Below are 20,968 nucleotides of genomic sequence, written 5' to 3' on the forward strand. Positions count from 1 at the left end.
CTTGGAAATGTTCTTTGATGTGCTGAAATGTGGTATGGGGAGGGCACACATCAGTGGGGTTCCCCTCTCTCACTTCAGTGCCTGCTCTGGCATGAGTTCCTTTGGGGTGCCTTATTGGAGGAGGAAAGTACCTTCTCGGTTCTGGAGGGAGGGTCTTGCCTGGAGGCCTGGAGCTATTCTGAGTCCTCTGATGGTTTCTAAGATGAGCATTTGGCTTTTTCAGAACTCAGCCCACTCTTCTTGGTCCATGAGGGCCATTAGAAACTCTGGACCTTTTGTTGGGCCAGGCACATCCCTTCAGATCCTCTGTCTTCATTCACCAACGTGCAGAATTAAACTACTTGCATGATTAAGGCAAGGAGTTGTAGCAGAGTGTTTTGAAAAAGCTAAGATGTCCTTTATCTTCATTTAATTGTTACTTTCAATCTTTCAGATATTGGAGTCAAACATGTAGACAGACGGACCACTACCATCATGACATACACTTGGTCATTTGTACCTTTAATCCTCTCTTTGGCAAAGAAAAAATATCTTAGGCCTCAGAGGTATCCAGTCTTAACTGTTTATTCCTGACTTTTAATGATGGATGGAAGAATTTTGAAAATTTAATTTTATTGTAAATGAGTATTATTTTTGCCAGAAGGTAGACTTTTTAAGCTAGGACATAGGGAGAATGGGCTCTGGAGTTGAAATAATTCTAAATTTAAATTTATAGTACCTTCTTGGATATGTTTAGCTGGGGGCAGAGAAGAGTTGTCATGAGCTGCAAGTATATATTTTAGAATCAGATTTATTAGTAGTCTTCAGCCGCCTTTGTGTGCTCTGTGGAGTTCAGAAACTGTCTGACTTGAGTCATACACTGTTGGATACCAAAAGGACCGAAAAGCTCTATCCACCTCATTTTTGAGGTGCAGAAACCAGGTGATCTGCTGTTAGTGTCATGACCACAGTCTGGAGCTCTCCCCATACCCTCCACCTCACACAGGGTCCAGACTTAGCAGGACAGGGATGGATTAAGGATTTAGTTGCCAAAATAATGCTAGTATTTCCTTTCATCTTCAACTGGTTGGATTTAACAAGCCTCACTTTTCTGTTCAGTTTGTGACATCATTGTTTTCCAGTCTTTTCTTTTAAATCTGTGATACTTCTTAGCAGTCTTTTTAACATACAAAAACTGGGTTTGGTTGTTTTAGAGGTGAGAGTGGAAATTCAGCAGGTACATAGTGTTTGCTCAGTCACCCTCTGTTCCTCTAAAAGCCTTCCTACTCGAGGGATGGGTCATGTGTCTGCAGCACGTGGCGCTGACGTGGGCTCTCCCCGTAGCTGACTCATGGGACCTGAACTGCCTGTACATTCCATCGGTCCCAGCACAGACTGGCTTGCTTAGCAACTCTAGCCTCGTGCTCCCACAAGGAGCAGTTGAGCAACACCATCAGGCTGGTGCCACCCCTGGCCTTAGCAGTGAGGAGGCAAGGCTAACATGCTGGGCAGTAGTTGGTGGGGAGCACCATTGGGAGCTGAGGACATGAGTCTTGCCTGGGGTCCAGGGAGATGGGTGATGTGATGACTTTATATGTCAGAAGCAGGGGCAGGCTGGCTGTGGGTTCAACTGACCATAGTAGACAGACCTATAGGCCAGTGCAGTCACAGAAGCTTTGAGGGAGACTAGTGAGGCCCCGTCAGAGGGGTCTTTCCAGCATCTGGACCTTGGCTTGGCCTTCACTGCTCGTGTGACCTCAACCAATTCTGTAACCTCCCTGAGCCTCCATTTTTTCCCATCTGTATGATGGATGGGGAGGTGACACATAACCTGCAGGTTGGTGAAGGTAAAGAGATAATATAGATTAAGCACTTAGCAAATTGACAGAGTTTCAGATGAAGCTGTTATTTTATTATTAAAGAACAAGGTGTATCTCCTTGTAGGTTATTGGTACAATCCTGTAAGGTTTTTATTCTTCCTGTAGAAATTTGAACTCTCATTTTAAGCCTGTGAGTTTCAGCTTGAAGAGAATCACGAAATGCTTTATCATGTTTTTAGGTTCCCTTGTTATTAATCCCTTGCATGAGACAGAAAAGCAATAGAAAAAGGCTACCTGGCCAAGAATTTAAATTTTGTTGACTTTTCTGTCACAGAGAAGACAAAGCACTCTATGCTTACAGTCCGTAGAATCTAGGTGAACCTTCTATCTTTGGCCAAATAAAGGATTGTTTTTTCTTTTAATATGCTAGGCTGACATGAATATTGAGTAGCTAGGCTGATAGATACTAGGCTGAGATGAAAATTGAATAGCTAGAGGTTTCATGTCTGTGATCAGTTCTAATGCCTTTTATGAAGGGCAATGGTTGTAAATTATTTCCAGTTAATTAAATGAGTTTTTCCTTGAACCCCATGTGTAGGACTGTATCCAAGCCTTTTTAAAATCATGGAACATTAGGGCTAGTAAGTTTTTTTTTGTTGTTGTTGTTTTAAACACCTTTGTTTCATGGGCCAGCGTTGTGTCTTGCCCGCCTTCTGCAAAGTGATGCTAAGGCAGAGCAGATGTTGGCCAAGAGGGGTGGGATGCTTGAGATCTGGTGGGTCCATCAAGCTAACTGAATGTTATTCCTAATCATTTGGCCTATGTAGTCTGTATGCCATTGATATTCCTTGGAGCCATCTTGGAATGCTTTTATTTATTTACTTTTTCAAAGTGCTGTCACATAGTATTTTATCCTGTAGTAAATATTATCAATCCTATTTTAGATGTGAGGAAATCAAGGTAGTTAGTTGGTCAAGGAATTCTGCTGGGCCCCTTGGGGCACATAGTGTCAGATCCTGCCAGAATGGGCTTACAGATTTATTGCAAGCGATGAGATATAAATACATGAACATTTAGCTAACTGCGTAAGGTGTAGGAGTATTTAAATATTAGTCGATACAGGAATTTTGAGACAGGAGGGATCAGTGTTAATGTCAAGATCTCTTTGGCAGTAGTTCCTTCCTTCTGCCCCTAGGCTGAATCCACTTCCTCATGTGTGTTTAGTGACCTGTCTCACTGCAATGCTAGGGAGCTGCTCTGGGAAATCCTGAGTACCTAGCAACGGTCCCAAACCTGGGAGTCATTCAGTGAAAGTGTGAATGAGCGGACAGATAGATGAAGTGAGCAGATAGAAACTTCCCAAGCAGAGCACACACCAAGAGCAAAGGTGTGGCTATAGGAGTCAGGCCTGACTAGAAGAGCAGGTTCATAGAATAGAATTTAGAAAAAGAGATTTGGGTATATTAGGGAGGAATCAGCCCAAGGGGAGCCCAGTTACCCTTGAAAGCCTGATGGAGCAGAGGAGGTTTTATTCTGAGGGCCCTGTGAAACCAGAGACTTTGATGGGGGAAGGATGACACTTTTGAAAGGGTCCTTGGCAGTCAATGTAGACATATTTTGCTTGTTTATTTGGGCAGGGGTGTTGCTTTATCTTGTTTTGTTTTGCTTTATTTTGGGTACTGGGAATTGAACACAGGGGCACTTAACCACTGAGCCATATCCTCAGCAACTCCCCACCCCCTGCTTTTTTTTTCCAAGACAGGGTCTCCTTAAGTTTCTTAGGGCCTTGCTAAGTTGCTGAGGCTGGCTCTGAACTTGCAAACTTCCTGCTTCAGCCTCCCAAGTCACTGGGATTACAGGTGCGCTCTACCATGCCCAGTTTCAAGGGGTGTTGCATTTTTGGAGGACAAAGTATGAGTGAGGGAGACAGATCCTCTACTGATGGAAAGACACAGATGCTCAGGGTATGTCCAGCACAGGGTGGCTCCAGGATTTCTAGTCAGGAATCTAGAAGAATGGGATTCCAGTGATGACAACTGGACGCTTTAGGGGAAAAACACAGGATCAGAGTCATAAGAGCTTTGAAAATTGGAATCAGCTGCTCAGAGAGTATTTTAGCTCAGGAATCTCAGGTGATGGTCCATAATATGGCTATGTCAGAGTTACCCCTGGAACATTTAAAAACAGCAGATGCTTCTCCCCTACTTTCTCCAAAAATTTTGAAATCAGCATATTGTTGGTGGAGCTGGAGGTCTATATACTTAACATTCCTCTCCCATGATTCCATGCTACAGAGAGGCTAAAGGGTTTGCCCAGAGTCAGACCAGATAGGATGGAGTTAGCGCTAGGGCCCAGGTCTCCTGTGGTGTTGCTGTTATTTGGCCACATGCAGAGGGTAAAGCTCCATAAGAGGTGTAACACCTGAGGCAGCATTGATTCATATGGGTGCAAAATGATTGCTTCTTAATCAAAGAGGAGGTTACTTGGGACTCAAACTCAAGGGACAGATTGCAATGAAGATGCACGTTAGGAATCATCTAGCCATGAAATGCTTTCCCCAGGGGTTGCTGCAAGCCAGGCTCTGGGTTGATCTTCCAGGATCAAAGTACAGAATACGAGAAATAGAATTTTAAAAACCCAGAGAGCTGAAACCATGTGAATGGACAGATTTTCTGATGGGTAGAGGGTGAAAGAAAGAGCACAAGGCAAAGGACTACTGGTGCTATTTGTTTTGGTGAAATATGGAGACAAATTACTCCCATCATGCTTATCAAGAGGTTTTTATCTTTTTAAAAAATGAGATATTATTGATATGCAATAAATGATGCATAGTTTAAAAATGAAAGTTTAGAATCCATGTATTTGCAGTCAACTGATTTTCAATAAAGCAAGTATATACATTGGAGCAGGGAAAGTCTCTTCAATGAATGGTGCTAGGAAAAGTGGGTATGGATGCAGAAGAAAGAAACTAGACCCTGTTACCTGGCAGTGGTTCTAATCTTGGGAGTCATTTAGTGAAGGTGTGAATGAATGGATAGGTAGGTAATGGAAGATCTAGAAGCTTCCCAAGCAGAGCACACACCAAGAGGCAAACAAATCCAAAACATAAATGTACAGACTGAAATTATTAGAGGAAATTATTAGAGGAAAACATGGGGGAAATGTTTTAGGACATTGGTCTGGGAATTTTTTTTTAATATAATCCCCCAAATTCAGGCAACAAAAGCAAAAATTGATAAACGGTTTTACATCAATTTAGAAATCTTCTGCACAGCAAAGGAAATAATCAACAAAGGGAAGAGATAGGCTTCAGAATGAGAGAAAATATGTTCTGCCCACAAGGGGTTAATTTCTAGAGTATATAATATACTCAAAGAACTTAGCAGCAAAACAAACAATTTGATTAAGAAATAGATCAATGACCTGAATAGACATTTCTCAAAAGAAGATATATAAATGGCCAACAACATATTAAAAACATGGTCAACATTACTAATCATCAGGGAAATGCAATTCAAAACCACAATGAAATACCATCTGACCCCAGTTAGATGGTTATTATTAAAAAAAAAAACAACAAATGTTGGTAAGATTGTAGAGAAATAGATAGAGCATTAATCTCCAGGATATTTAAAGAACTCAAAAAAAAAAAATTAACACCAAAAACCCAAATAACCTGGTCAATAAATGGATCTCTAGCAATTAGAGAAATGCAAATCAAAACAATGCTGAGATTCCTTATCATTCCAGTTAGAATGGCAATCATCAAGAATACAAGCAACAATAAATGTTGGTGAGGATGTGGGGAAAACACTCATATATTGCTAGTGGGATTGCAAATTGGTGCAACCACTCTGGAAAGCACTATGGAGATTTCTAAGAAAACATGGAATGGAACCACTCTTTGGCCCATTATCCCACTCCTAGGTTTATACCCAGAGGACTTCAAATCATCTACTATAGTAACACAGCCACATCAATGTTTGTAGCAGCTCAATTCATAATAGCAAACCAACCTAGGTGCCCTTCAACAGATGGATGGATAAAGAACTGTGGTATATATTTATACAGAATGGAATATTATTCACCTTAAAGAAGAATGCAATTATGGCATTTGCCAGTAAAAGGAAGGGACTGGAGAATATTATGCTAAGCAAAATAAGCCAATCCCAAAGAACCAAAGGTTGAATGTTTTCTCTGATATGCAGATGCTAATTCACAATGGGGTGGGGGTGGGGAATAGAGGTATTTTGGACTAGACAGAGGGAAGTGAAGGGAGGGAAGGGGGTATGGGGGTAAGAATGATAGTTGAATGGAATCAGACCTTATTACCCTATGTGCATGTATGATTACATGACCTGTGTAACTATATCATGTATAACCAGACGAATGAGAAGTTATACTCCATTTATGTATAATGTGTCAAAATGCAGTCTGTCATGTATAACTAATTAGAACAACTAAAAAGTATTTTGAAAAAAGATTGTGGAGAAAGGGGAACTGTCATACACTGTTGGTGGGAATGTAAAATAGTACAGGCATTATGGAGGTTCCTCAAAAAAAAAAAAAAAAAAACCCTAAAAATAGAACTACCATATGATCTAGCAAACTTTACTTTGGGGTATATATATCCAGAGGAAATGAAATCAGTATGTTGAAGAGCACATGTATTAACTTGTGTGTGTATTAAAGCACTATTTATAACCAAGATATGGAATCAACCTTAGTGTCCGTCAGTGAATACATGAATAAGGAAAATCTATATGTACACAGTGTAATGTTGAATATTATTCAATCATAAGAAACAATAAAATTTTGTCATTTGTAGCACATGGATGGAACTGGAGGATATTATGCTACGTGAGATAAGTCAGGCACTAAAAGACAAATGCTTCAGGTTCTCACTAATATGTAGAAGTTAAGTTGATCTCAAAAAAGCAGAAAATAGAACAGTGGTTGCCAGAGACTGGGCATTTTTTCATGTGCTTAGTGGTCAGATGTGTATCTTGTTGAAAAAGGGTCTATTCAAATTCTTTTCCCATTTTTAAAATGGGGTGGGGGATGGGGAGGAATGTCAAGAGGATGGTTCACAGGAACAGGAGAAATTATTTCTAATATTCTTTGGGATAAATATGATTGACAACAACTAATGGAATATATTTCAAAATAGCTAGTAGAGTAGATTTTGAATGTTCCCATATAAAGAAATACCTGAGGTGACGGATATGCCAGTTACCTTGATCTGACCTTACACATTATATACATGTATTGAAATGTCACATAGGACCCCATAAATTTATGCAATTATTGTTTGTCAATTAAAAATATATTAATAAAAATATAACACAAACAATTAAACATAATATTACCATGTGACCAAAAAGAAAATTTAGAACATTTTAATCTCCTTTAAAAGGAATGATATTAACAGTTAATCCCCACTGCCCTTTGTCCCTCTGGCCCAAAGCCACCGCTAATCTACTTTCTTTCTTTCACTATAGTTTTTTTTTTTTTTTTGCCTTATCAGAGCATTTCATACAAATGGAATCATATAGTGGTGGATTTTTGTGACTTCTTTTATTTAGTAAAGTGTTTTCAAGATTCATCCATGTTATTGCGTATATCAATACTTTATTTGTATTGATGAATATTTCATTGTATAGATACAATCATAATTTAATTTTTTAATTGATAGACATTTAGGTTGTTTCCATTTTTTTACTATTATGAATAATGCTGCAGTGAACATTTTTGTATAAGTTTTTGTATGAACATATATTTTCAGTTCTTTGGGTAAATTTGGAGTGGAATTGCTGGGTGATGCATGCTAACTCTGTGCTTAATATTTTTTTTTTTTTTTTTAAAGAGAGAGTGAGAGAGATAGAGGTAGAGAGAGAGAGAATTTTTTAATATTTATTTTTTAGTATTTGGCAGACACAACATCTTTGTTTGTATGTGGTGCTGAGGATCGAACCCGGGCCGCACGCATGCCAGACGAGCGCGCTACCACTTGAGCCACATCCCAGCCCTGTGCTTAATATTTTGATATGCTGCCAAACTATTGTTCAAGGTGGCTGATCATTTATATTCCCAACAACAATGTACAGGGTTCAAATGTCCACATCCTTGCTAACACACAGTGCTATCTGTCTTTTTTATTATAGTCATCCTCCTGGGTGTGAAGTATGATCTCATTAGCATTCTCTTATGCTAAAGATGCTGAGCATTTTTTCATGTGCTTAGTGGTCAGATGTGTATCTTGTTGAAAAAGGGTCTATTCAAATCCTTTGCCTATTTTTAAAATGGAGCTGTCTTTATATATTGAGTTGTAAGAATTCTTTACATATTCTGAAACAAGTCCTTATCATATGTGTGATTTACAAATGTTTTCTCCAATCCTATGGATTGTTTTTTTACTTTGTTGATAATTTCATTTGTAGCACAAATGTTTTCAATTTTTAAAATTATTTTTTAGTTGTAGATGGACAACTATTTTATTTATTTTTATATGGTGGGCTGCCTCTGGCTAACCTGTGTATTTATTTATTATATTATATTTATTTTATTTATTTTTATATGGTGCTGAGGATCAATCCCAGTGCCTCACACATGCTAGGCAAGTGCTCTACCACTGAGCTACAACCCCAGCCCAAATGTTTTAATTTTGATATAGTTTAATTTATCATTTTTTGGGTGTTGTCTAAAATGTCATTGTCTAGTCCAAGGTCAGAAAAGTTTACTCCTATTTTCTTCTAAGTGTGTTTTAGCTATTACATCTGAGTCTTGATTGATTTTGAGTTAATATTTAAACATCTTCTGAGTAGGAGTACAATTTGATTTTCTGCATGTGGATATCCATTTGTTAAAAAGCATGTGTAAGAATTAAAAGAGGTGAGGATGCATGTAGCTTAGTGGTAGAGTACTCTCCAAGCGTGTGCAAGGCCTTGGGTTTAAGCTCCTATACCACAAAATAGAGAAAGACAGAGAATGCGTGCATACCTAGGATACTGGTTGTATGTGCTTGGGCTGTTGTGGGGAACTGAGGTGGGAAGGTCGGAAGGGGCATGGTATCTAGGACTATGTTGTATGCTAAAGAGTTTATACTATATAGTGGAAATAAATAGAAACAGTGATGGATTCTAAATGAGGGAATCCACATGGTCAGGTTTTAATTTTTGAAACATCACACTGGCAGCAGTAATCTAGATGAGCATGGCAATAGGAATGGAGAGGGAGGGGTGGATTTAGGAAGGATTTTGAAAGTAGACTTGATGTTGAGGAGCCCAAGCTTCCAGTGTGGGCTTTTGGTTAAGTGGTGGGGTTGGCAATGGAAGAAGGCATGTTGAAATGGAGTTTTTCAGAGAAAGCATAAATATAGGTGTGGAGGAGAGGTCTAAGTTGAGACTTACAAAATAACTCTGCCACAGCCCCTTGTCTTTAGGCTGCATGCTCTTGGAGCTTCTACTATGTTTCTTTGTCCCACTTCTACCCCAAAGATAAAAAAAAAAAATCTCAGGTAGATGTTGCAATCATGGGTTCAAATCTTCCAATGGAAAGAAAAAGAGGCTTGAAGAGCAGCAAGATTTAAAGGCAGAGAGAGGTCCTTGGAAGAGCCTGAGAGAAAGAGAAGAGCAAGAGGAGGACCAGGAAAGAGTGGTGTCTTGGAAGCAAGGAACCTGGGAGAGTCATGAAGAAGGGAACTACCAAGAGGATCAGATACTGTGGAGGGATCAGCTGTGATGAAGATGGACCCAGCTTTGGATTCTACAATAGGCTGTGATCTGGGCACCAGAGTTGCTTCAGTGCTGGAGGGAGGCAGAGAGGCAGACTGCAGAGGGTGGCATGCAGGGAGGATGTGTAATTATTGATAAATGTTTTATTTATTCTCTTTTTCTGACAATATGACCTATTGTGGGTGCAAGCAATAGAAAACCCTATTCAAACTAGCCAAAACAAAGAAAGAGGAATGTATGGGCTCAGATAACTGAGAGTCCAGAAGAATCCAGCATGGCCTGACCTGTGGATTGAGTGACATCATCAAGACCTGGTCCCCTCTGTCTCCCAACTCTCTCCTTCCTTTTGACTTCATTCTCTAAGTAAATGTGGTGACAATAAGGGTGCCATGCACTCCCAAGTTTATGACCTTCCAGACTGAAGTTTAGCAGAACTGAGATCTTGTGTCTTCTTTGTAGATCCAGGATTCCTAATTGGATCTACATGGATTTTGTGCCCAAACCTGAACCAGGCATTACTGAAGGGAGGGAAATAGAATTCCAGTAACTAGACAAAGGGAAAGTGCTAGCTCCAGGCCAGTCATCCTAGCTGGAGGGACTCAGTGCCCTGATTGACAGGGCCTAGGTTGCATATCTACTCTGGAGCTTAGGCAAAATTCCTACTAAACCATTTGGACTACATGCGAGGAAGGGATAGTTCTCAAATAAAGTTTAAGTGCTCTTTGCAGAAGCTGGAATGGCTGTGCTAGCTAGAGAGTGTTCATTAGAACTGTAGAGGACAGCACTAGGGTCAGTGAGTTTCTTAGCATTTCTGCTCATAGACAAAGAACTTTTGATGGAATAGAGGAATGAAATAGGTCAGCTGTCAGTTGGCTGTCACTGGGGCATCCAAGCAACCACCATGAATAAATGACAACAGCACATCAGCACTGTATAGATGGAGCACATAAGCTCTAAAGCCACATCTTTCTCTGTGACAGAGTAAGGAAGAAACACATTTTTACATTAAAACCCAGTACATTCTTATACATGTATAGCAAACTGCGAGTAAGAGTTTCAGGGAATGGTGTTCTTTTCCTTATGTCTGAGGTATATTTTTATCTTTCATTCTTTTTCATCTTAAAAATCTCTGTTGTGTACAACTGACTGTTTTTTTTTTTTTTAAATGCCCCTCTGATGAGTCACCTGCATTCTAAGGTCCTATATCTTATCACATCTGTCCCAGATGGACAAGGTTTGACGACAGTATTTGAATCTGGCTTGGCCATCCCAATGGTGAGGAAGCAGACCTCTTCTCTGTGGGAGAGCTCCTCATTCTGAGTTGTGGAATCTCCTACTGGCTGTCAGAGTAGCTCCTGACCCTTCCGGCTGGAGTGGCCACCTTTGCAGGCCCTTGGGGCAGTTTTGTAGGGTGTTTACAGGTTAGCCAGAGGCAGCCCAGCAGTCTGTCTGTCTGCAGGCTGGCAGCAGCTGCCCCAGTGCCAACAGTAGTTTATGTTTTGAGGTCAAGTGTATGTGTGTTTGGTGCCAGGCCTTTATATTGAAGATGAGGGAGTGACTTTTAAAAATAACATGGTTTTGACTTGAAGCAAGTCAAGGCAGAGTAGAGACAATTAGAGACTGACATCCTGTTTAGTCATCTCTCCAGAGAGCTCTATTTTCAGAACTGTTCTGTGAAGGTTCACAAGTGGTGTCAAGATAGTTAAGGGCATATTGTAAGTTAGCATTAGTCATGATGCAAGTAGTCTGTTTGAACACACAGGTATTTTGTAGTGTGGTAACCTTCCTGGGAACAGATTTCATGCAAAGAAAGTTAGATTGGTAAGCACAGACTTATAGTACAGAGGTGAATCTTTCCAAGCCCGTACAAAACAGTCATCTTTTACTTTAAGAAGTATATAATCGGGGTGTGGTATTAGAATTAAAAAATATGTGGTGGTGACCTAGAGTCAAGAAAATGCCTTGGGAATGTCTGTGTTTGCCTGTGGGTACAATAAAAACTGTAATCTGTACTGTTAAGATTCTTCAGGATTATGTGATAGATGTCAAATCAGAAATGCTGAATGGAATGAAAGAGCTTTCTACTGACAAGTATAATTAACTGATTTAGAACTAATAATAATAAAAAAGAAATGCTGAATATGGCACCACAGACACTCAGAGAACAGGGAGTCCAGGGGTGGTGAAGGATCTCATCCAGCTGTGGCCGAGTCACCCTGGAGGCCACGGGCTGGTCTGGTACAGGTGCTTTCTACTCTACCATGTGATTTACAGCTTATTTAAATTTACTGACATGCCCCAAATGACCACCCATGTCCACACTCAGCTTCTTTTGACCATTTTCTTTCATATGGAAGGTCAAAGTTAGAAATGGAGCTGTGGGTTGAATCTAAGATTTATTTTAGGGTAAATGTATGTATTTGATCCCACAAGCAACTCACACTGTATGGCTTTGAAGTGTTTGTGGATAGTGAGGTTAGCATCCAGTGGGAAGGGGGCAGAGCCTTCTGGCCTGGGTACATGGGAATCAGAGCAGATCTGCAGGGCACTGTTCTTCCTGGGCACCATGCTGGGTAATGGGAGTACGCATAGAGGATGGGACCAGGGGAGGCTTCAGCCTGTCTGGATTACAGAATCCATGGCTTGAAATCTCAACTAACGAATAACTTCAAGGGATGTTGATACTCCCATGAGCCAGCCAAGAAAGCAAATGAAAAGCTCCCGAACCTCCTTCCCTTGTGCTTCCTTAAGATTGACTAGAATTTGATTGAAACAGACTCTTTAAACTTTTTTACTCTGTAAAATTGAAGATTTGCTGTTGTCACATTTGTTCCTTACCTTGTATGTTGTAATTATTTCTCTATTTCATATATTTGCCACCTCGTTTAATAAAATGCTGCTCTTACTAGAGGTGAGCATGGACTATAGATGTCTTGAAAGGATTTCCAAGGTGAGTGCTTCTCTATATCACAAAGAGCCACACATGGAAGATAATAAAGTTCATGAGAAAGGAAGCTCTGAGAAAACATAGGTTTTGTTTTAGATTTGTTCTTCAACCTTTATAACTTGAGTTTTTACTGGTTTCCTTGTTCTTTGACTATTTAATGAAAGATTTAGATTTGATTTGTGGTTATAATATATACATTTAGACCTTTCCTTAAAGAATATTTAAGGCTTTCAAAAATTACTTTAACATTAAAATATAACTCATGGGATTTTTTTCTCTCTTTCTAGGTGGATCTGGAGCCTGAGGGGAAAGTATTTGTGGTAATAACCCTCACAGGAAGTTTCACTGAAGGTAAGAATACGTTTTGCGTGGTTTCTGGTATCTGTGTAATTTTAGTTCATACTGAGTAGGAATTTTTATCATGAAAATTATTAAAGGGACATTTTATAAAATATACTTTAAAAAATAGCAGCATCTTAAGTTGGGCTGCTGGACTTTGTTGTCCAACACTCTGTTGGTTTGGATTTCTGGATTAAGGTATTTGCTAAATATGGCAATCTTGTGTTTTGTTTAACATACTCACTAAGTTTATGTTTTTATTTCTCATCATCTTAGCTAAGTATTGTTTTACTGCCTCTTTTGATTCATGCCTATTCAACTCTAATTTGAATTTTTGGTTTTGTGTCAACCTTTTAGTTTGCCTGTGAATGTGTATGAAAGAAATGTAAACATGTTCTTATTAGTGCATTATAGGTACCCATAATAGTAGGTCCATTTCGACATAATCATACATGTATGGAATATAATTTTCTCCATTTCATTCTCCAAATGCTTCTTCTTTCTCTCCCCTTCTACCTCTCCCTGTTCTCCTTCCTCTACTCTACTGGTCTTCCTTCTTTTTATTATTATTATTTTTAAAAAGTGGTGATTTATAGATATGCATAAAGATGGAACTCACTGAGCTATGTTGGTATATGTACGTAGCATAATCTGGTCAATTTCATACCAAAGTTCCTCACTTTCTCTTTCCCTCCTCCTTCCCCAGAATGCTTCCTCTTCTTCACATCTCCCCTCTATTTCACAAGATCTCTCCCCACCTTTTCCCTCCTTACTTTGCACCTGCTTCATGTGAGACCAAACAATCCAATCCTTGATTTGTTTAGTCTGGTTTATTTTACTTAATATTATGTTCTCCAGTTTCATCCATTTACCAGCAGATGCCATAATTTTGTTCTTCTTTATGGCTAAGTAAAACTCCATTGTGTATATACCATATTTTCTTTATCCATTCTTCTGTTGACAGGCACCTGGGCTGGTTCCACAGTTTGAATTTTGTGAATTGAGCTGTTATAAATATTGATGTACCTGTATCACTATAGTATATTGATTTTAGTTATTTTGGATAAATACCAAACACTGGAATAGCTGAGTCATATAGTAGTTCTATTTCTAGCCTTCCGGACAATTTTCATACTATTTTTCAAAGTGGTTTCAAAGTGGTTGTACTTATTTGTACTCCTACCAACAATATATGAATGTACTTTTTCCTTACATCCTTACCAGCATTTATTATATTTGCATTCTTGATGACTGCCATTCTAACTGCAGAGAAATGAAATATCAATGTAGATTTGATTTGCACTTCCCTGATTGCTAGGAATGTTGAACTTTTTTGTATATATTGGTTGGCCATTTGCATTTCTTCTTTTGAAAAATGTGTACTTAGTTCTTTTGCCTATTTATTGATTGGTGTGTGTGTGTGTGTGTGTGTATGTGTGTGTGTGTGGTGTGTTTAGCATTAAAGTTTTTGAGTTCTTTTTATATTCTGGATATTAATCCCCCATCAATTTTGTAGCTGGAAAGATTTTCTCCCATACTGTGGGCTCTTTCTTCATGTTCTTAATTGTTTCCATTGCTGTGTGGGAGCTTTTAATTTAATGGTCTTCCACTTATCGATTCTTGGTTTTATTTCTTGGGCTTTAGGGGTCTAGTTAAGGAAGTCAGTGCCTATGTCAGTATGCTGGAGTGTTGATCCTGTTTTTGTGTGAGATATATATATATATTATTCTTTACTTCATTTATTTATTTTTATGTTGCTGAGGATCAAACCCAGTGCCTCACACATGCAAGGCAAGCGCTCTACCGCTTAGCTATAACCCCAGCCCCTTGCTCCTGTTTTCTTCCAGCAGTTGCCGAATTTCTGGTCTAATTCCTAGATTTTTGATCCACTTTGATTTGACTTTTGTGCAGAATGAAAGATAGGGATCCAGTTTCATGGTTCTGCATATGGACATCCAGTTTTTCAAGCACCATTGTTAAAAATCTCCAATATGTATTTTTGGCATCTTTGTTGAGTATCAGTTAACAGTAACTATTTGAGTTGTCTCTGTTTTTTTATTCTATTCCATTGGCCTTCTTGTCTGTTTTGATGACAATACCATGCTGATATTGTTACTACAGCTCTGCAGTATAATTTGAGATCAGGTTTTGTGATGCCTCCAATGTTGCTCTTCTCGCTCAGCATATAATCTTATTTTATTCTTATCCTCTAAGGAATTCCATACCTCATCCCCTGCTACTAAATGTTCCTTCCTCTTCTCACCACTAAAAGCAGTTTTTTAAATTGAGATAAATTTGTCTGTCATGAAATGAAAAATCAGAAGTGAATAATTTGAATTTTGACAAATGCTCACAACTGGGTAACAGCTCCACAATTCAAGATACAGAACATTTCTGTTACTAAGAGTTCCCTATACCCTTTATCAGTCACTCTTGCTGCCCAAAGCAATAAGTATAATTTTTTTCTTTTCTTTTCTTTTTTCTTGATACTGGGAATTGAACCCAGAGGTTCTGAGACAGGGTCTCCCTAAGCAGGTGTGTGCTGCCACACCTGGAAAGTATAATGCTTTCTTGTACCACAAATTAATTTTACCTATTCTAGAAGTTCATACAAATGAAATTATAACACACGCTCCATTTTATGTCTGGTTTCTTTCACTCATCATCATTTCTTTGTGATCATTCATATCATTGTGCATATCAATATTTTAAAAAATTCTATAAAATTTCATTTTATAAATTAGCATCCATTTATTTTCTTTCTCCTTTTGGTAAACTTTTGGAATTTACCCTTTTGTTGTCTGTGATAAATTATGCTTCTGTATATACATTGTATACATTGTATGTGTACATTTTTGTGAACATACACTTTCATTTCTCTAAAGTACATAACTAGGAGTGAAATTGCTAGGTATTAGAGCAGGTATATATTGAACTTTATATGAAACTCACAAATGGATTTTGGAAGTAATTGTGATATTATACTCTTGGTAGCATTGTGTGAGAGTTCTAGGTGCTCCATATTCTCACCAAAACTTAATGTGATCATTCTTTTTAGTTTTCGACATTCTAATATGCATAAAATGGTGTTTTGGGTTTTAATTTGCATTTCATTTGCAAATTACAGTGGACACTTTCTCATGTGCTTTTCGGTCATTTGTATATTTTTATAAGTGCTAATTTTTTTGTTGTACTTTTTAAAAGTTGAATTTGTCATTTTATTATTGATTTGTGGGGGTTATTTAAGTGTTCTGGATATGAGTCTTTTGTGAGAAACCTGTCTGAGTATGTGGCTTGCTTTTTAATTTTCTTAATGGTGTGTTTGAGGAGAAGTTTTAAATTTTCATGAATTTCCATGAAGTTCAATTTAATCTCTTCTTTCATCATTTGTATATTTTGAGTCCTCTCTATGAAGTATATCATAGGGTCACAGAGATATTCACCTTATAGTTTTTTTTTTAGCTTTTATCTTTTGTCTATATGGCCCTGAAATTAATATTTTTGTGTGATATAACAGAGGATTTGAAAATTTTTTCTATATGTTAATCTAGTTGTTGTAGTATCATTTGTTGAAAGACTTTATTATTATTTTTTTTTTGCATGGAATAACCTTGGAACCCTTGTTGAAAATCAACTAAACACATATATGGGTCTACTTCTGTGTTATCTGTTTGGGTATATTTATTTATTTGTCCATCCTTATACCAGTACCACATTCTTCCTTACTATTTCTTTGCATGAAGTCTTAAGGTTAAATTGTATGAGTCCTCCAACTTTGCCCTAATTTGTTTTTTGATTATTTTAGCTATACTCACTATTTTAAGTTTTGATGGCAGTTTTAGAGTCAGCTTGTATATTCTCACACAAAATTGAAATTGTATTGAATCTATAGATTAGTTTGAGCAGAACTGTTATCTTAATAAGTATAAGCTTCTTCATATCCATAAACATGGTATATCCCTTTGTTTACTAGTGGTCTTTAATGTCACTCAACAATTCCATCAGTATTACCAATATTATATAATTTTCAGTAGAGTTCTTGCATATATTTTAAAAATTTATTCCTAACTGTTGTAAGCTTTTTGATGCTAGTATGAATGGTATTTAACAATTTTATTTTTAAGTTGTTTGTTCCTAGCATATAAAAATTGCATTTTATATATTGGTTTTGTACCTTATTAAATTTTTTTTTTTTAAATATTTATTTTTTAGTTCTCGGCGGACACAACATCTTTCTTTGTATGTGGTGCTGAGGATCGAACCCGGGCCGCACGCATGCCAGGCGAGCGCGCTACCGCTTGAGCCACATCCCCAGCCCCTTATTAAATTAATTTACTAATTCTAGTAGGATATTTTTTGTAGATACCTTATGATTTTATATATAAACAATCACATTGTCTATGAATAAAGATAATTATCTTTTTCATTCTTAATGTTTATGATTTTTGTTTGTTTTTCATGCCTTACTGAATCCTGAGGCCTTTAGGGCAGAGGCCTATTCTTATCTCATATTCAATCTTAAGAGAAAGGAACTAGTTTTTCATCAGTAGGTATGATGCTGGCTGTATGTATTTCATAGGTTCCCTTTATCACAATTAAGGACGTTTCTTTCCAGTTCAAGTTTTTTGTTTTTGTTTTTTTAATTAAGAGGGACTGTTAAATTTTGACAAATGCTTTTTCTTAATTGAGATGATTATATGGGTTTCCTCCTGTATTCTATATTTATAAATTCTGTATTTCTGACAGGTAGTTATGTTGCTTGCTGATCCTCTTTAAATTGTAGAGGATTTAAAAGCTTGGACTGTTTCACTTTTTCCCCTTAGTCCCTTAGTCTTTCACTTTTTTCACTTTAGTCCCAGGGCAGATTCCATAGTCTTAGGACAGTGCTTACTCAAAAAGTGTAGCCAATCTGGAGTTTCAGTGGAAATCCCAAATGTTAAGTCTTTTTGACTTGGTGGAACTCAAACTTCAAACTCTTCCCCTTACAATGGGAAGCAGATAAAATCTCAACTCATGTCTTTTTAGTGTTTTAGCTTTTACACTTTCCTGAACCTCTTGGAGTCTCCCTGCTTGCCCAGGCCCAGCTTATGAGAGGTTCACATACATGGAAGTTCACTCTGCAGCCCCATCCTTTCTAGGATCTCCCTCCTCAATCATCGTTAGTTTTGAATTTTGTCATTTCACTCCTGAAGCCAGTACAGCTGTGGCTTCTGCTTGGTTCTGTTCTCTTAACCTGACTGGGGGATAATCTGGGGGAAAGCCCAATAAGTGTGACTCTCACCCTTCTTGCAAGTGTCAGATTTCCTCTAGTTTGTGTCTGTTTTTAACTCTTCTCAGGTGTTTTCAACTTGTTATTTTTTAACATATTTTGTAGATATTTAATTATTTGGTGAGAGGAATTGTTTTCTCTGTTCCTCTCAGCCAGCCATTCTTGTTTATATTCATGTGGAGGAATCGTTTTAATGTTAAAGTTTTTCAGTATTTGTCTCAATGAATTAAATGATGCCCTTTTAAATGCAATATTGAAATTAGCAGGAACCTGGGATACTTGAACATTCAGAAAACTATCCAGGTGACAGCTGGGCGGTTGACCACCTGCCCTTGGCTCTTTCTGTTTTGCTTAGTATCTTGCACATAGCGAATCTGTGAGCAAATGAGTCTGCTCTTGGCTCAGTCAAATAAAATGAGTGCAGTATTATAGAGCATTATTAATAGGTGCACATGGAACATGGGCCAACCATGATAGAAAGAAACCCAGCAATGAGAAAGGAAGCCAGAATGAGGAGTGGATGAGATTCTGAATGTGCTAATTACCTTTCTACCTCATGTTACAGGGACCAAAGAATTAAGGCCATGCATGTTTAGATGCTTGTTTAGACAGGTCTGACTATGTCTTGAACATTATTTGACTTTTTTTTTTTTAAAGATATCTATACTAACTTTCTAGGACTAAATGCTATTAGGGTTGTTATCTTTCTTAATTGTCCTCTACTATAAAACACCTGGATATTCTCATTGTATTTATTTCTTAGTTTTAGTGATAAGAAGGAAGAAATGACAAGTCATTTTGGTGATGAGTTCTCACTAGGTTATTGCAATACAGAACCAACCCTATGCAACAGGCTGAGTTTATCTTTGGTAATTTCACCTCCTGTTTAGTGCAGTGAGAAGCCCAGTGATCTCAGCTGTCCAGGAAGTTGCTAATAAGGAAGAACAAAGAATTTATGGATTAATTTGCACTACAGTGACAGTGATGATGTCTTAGTACTCTAACCTCTTAGGTGTGCTTGCATATTTTAAAAGATGCTACAGCTGTTTTATCCATGAGAATAAACTTTTAATGTTGAAATTTCAGGTGCTATGGTATCTACATATAGTATATATTTTATAAATTCCATATCTCTTCTGTCTCTGTGGGAGCATTGTCTTTTCAGTTTGGATCCTAGACTGGGGCTCAGCTTGCACTTGGATGCTGCTTCTGCCTTAGAGCATAGCTCCCTTGTCAAATGTAAGAATGTGATGGCTGGTTCTGTGGTGTGTATATTACTCAAGGGGGAGAGGAGCCCCTCCCTCATTAGTGCACTGGCCACAGCTGTGGCAGGAGCCTGGGCCCAGCATTGTGGATATGTCCCTGGCTTGGTCTGACTCCTGACAGCCAAGCTTAGGTTATCCACAGCAGTAAAATGACTGCAGTAGCATGAAAGCCCTGAAGGTGGGGAGTGTGATAGGAGAGACCACAAGGAAGGGGCCTTACGTGTAGGTTTGCCTGGGACAGTCCCAACACGATGATCAACAGTGCTGCCTTCCACTCTCACTAAGGTCAGGTTTGACAGTAAATTGCATGTCACTCTACTTCTAGGTTAGTGGATGTGATGTGACTCCAGGAAAGGGTTTTAAGAAGGGAGAAATAAGACCTAATTTGGTGTCATGTCAATAGGTTCCAGGACAGGGGAAGGGATGTTAGATCATCTCTCTCCCAGGGTGTGGAGAGCCATGAGAAGACTATAAAGTTGTCTATGGGAAAGACTCTTAGGGCCTGAACTAAGTTAGAATATGGGGAATTCAGGAAGAGAGGACAGCTTTGAGAAATGTATGACAGTAAAAGCAATAGGAATGGGCAAGCCATTGGGTGTCAGGGGTAAAGAAGGAGGAGTCTCAGGTGATGCTCAGATAATGATACGGAGTCATCACCAGGGTAGAAACAGGGGTAGAGATGATGAATTTGGCTATGGACCAGTGGAGTTTGAGATGCTTGTGGGAAATCCAAGGGGAGATGTCTAGGGGAAATTGGAAATGAGTCTGGAGTTTGGCCAGATGCTTGGACCTGTGGCATAGCCCTAGGTGCCAGGTGAATTTATACTGACCAACAGTATACATCCAGAACTTTGGCTCATAGTTACTATTTGGCAAAACAACTGAAACTCCACTGAAGATTTACTTAATGAATGCTCATTTTCTAATGTATTCATTACAATATTATTTGAATACCTGCCGTATGCCAGTGACTGTTTTACCCAGTCATAGGTCATCTTCCAAACTGGCATCAAACTGTTCAATAATGAAGATTGAACAAACAGCAGAACACAAAGGCTTTGAGAAGCCACATTCGCCTAGTGGTAATTGTAGTTCCTTCATATTTGATTGTACTGTGTGCTGAGGAACAGATGAACCTGCTCAAAAACCTAGTGAGATCTCTTCACTGAACTAAGGCAGACTAAGAAAAACTCTGATAAGCATTGCTTTGTGGAAGTTTCTCACATAGCCTAAGCCTAGATCAGAAACCCTTCATGATTGTTCATCTTGAGAAATACATAATCACTGTATCAGAAGCAGAAGAGTTCCTCTAAGCACTAAGGCAAAGGAGAATGATTTATTAGTTCAAGAAACCAGTGTAATGTCAATCTTTATTCCTTTCTGACTAAGACTTTCTGGAGTTGACAATGGGATCTGCAATCTAATCAAGCTGAGATTTCTGATAGCAATGAAACAGATCTAAAGTTTTAAAAATATATTTTTATTTTATTTTTAATTACTGCATTATAGTTGAACATAATTTAAGGTTCATCTTTATATTTTCATAAATGCATATGACATCATTTGCTCCATTTCAGTCCTTAGTATTATACCCTTCCTGCCTTCCTTCCTCTCCT

The 20,968-nt window shown here is 38.2% G+C and overlaps 1 protein-coding gene across 1 annotated transcript in view; it reads left to right on the plus strand.

Moving 5' to 3' along the window:
* Prkch (protein kinase C eta) overlaps positions 1-20,968 on the plus strand; it is a 216,807-nt gene that overhangs the window by 53,924 nt on the left and 141,915 nt on the right. The window contains exon 2 of the mRNA XM_015489921.2: positions 12,767-12,830. Coding sequence (XP_015345407.1) covers positions 12,767-12,830 — 64 coding nt within the window. The remainder of the gene's footprint in view (positions 1-12,766; positions 12,831-20,968) is intronic.

This window comes from Marmota marmota, unplaced genomic scaffold (genome assembly GCF_001458135.2).
Source record: "Marmota marmota marmota unplaced genomic scaffold, marMar, whole genome shotgun sequence".
NCBI lineage: Eukaryota > Metazoa > Chordata > Mammalia > Rodentia > Sciuridae > Marmota > Marmota marmota.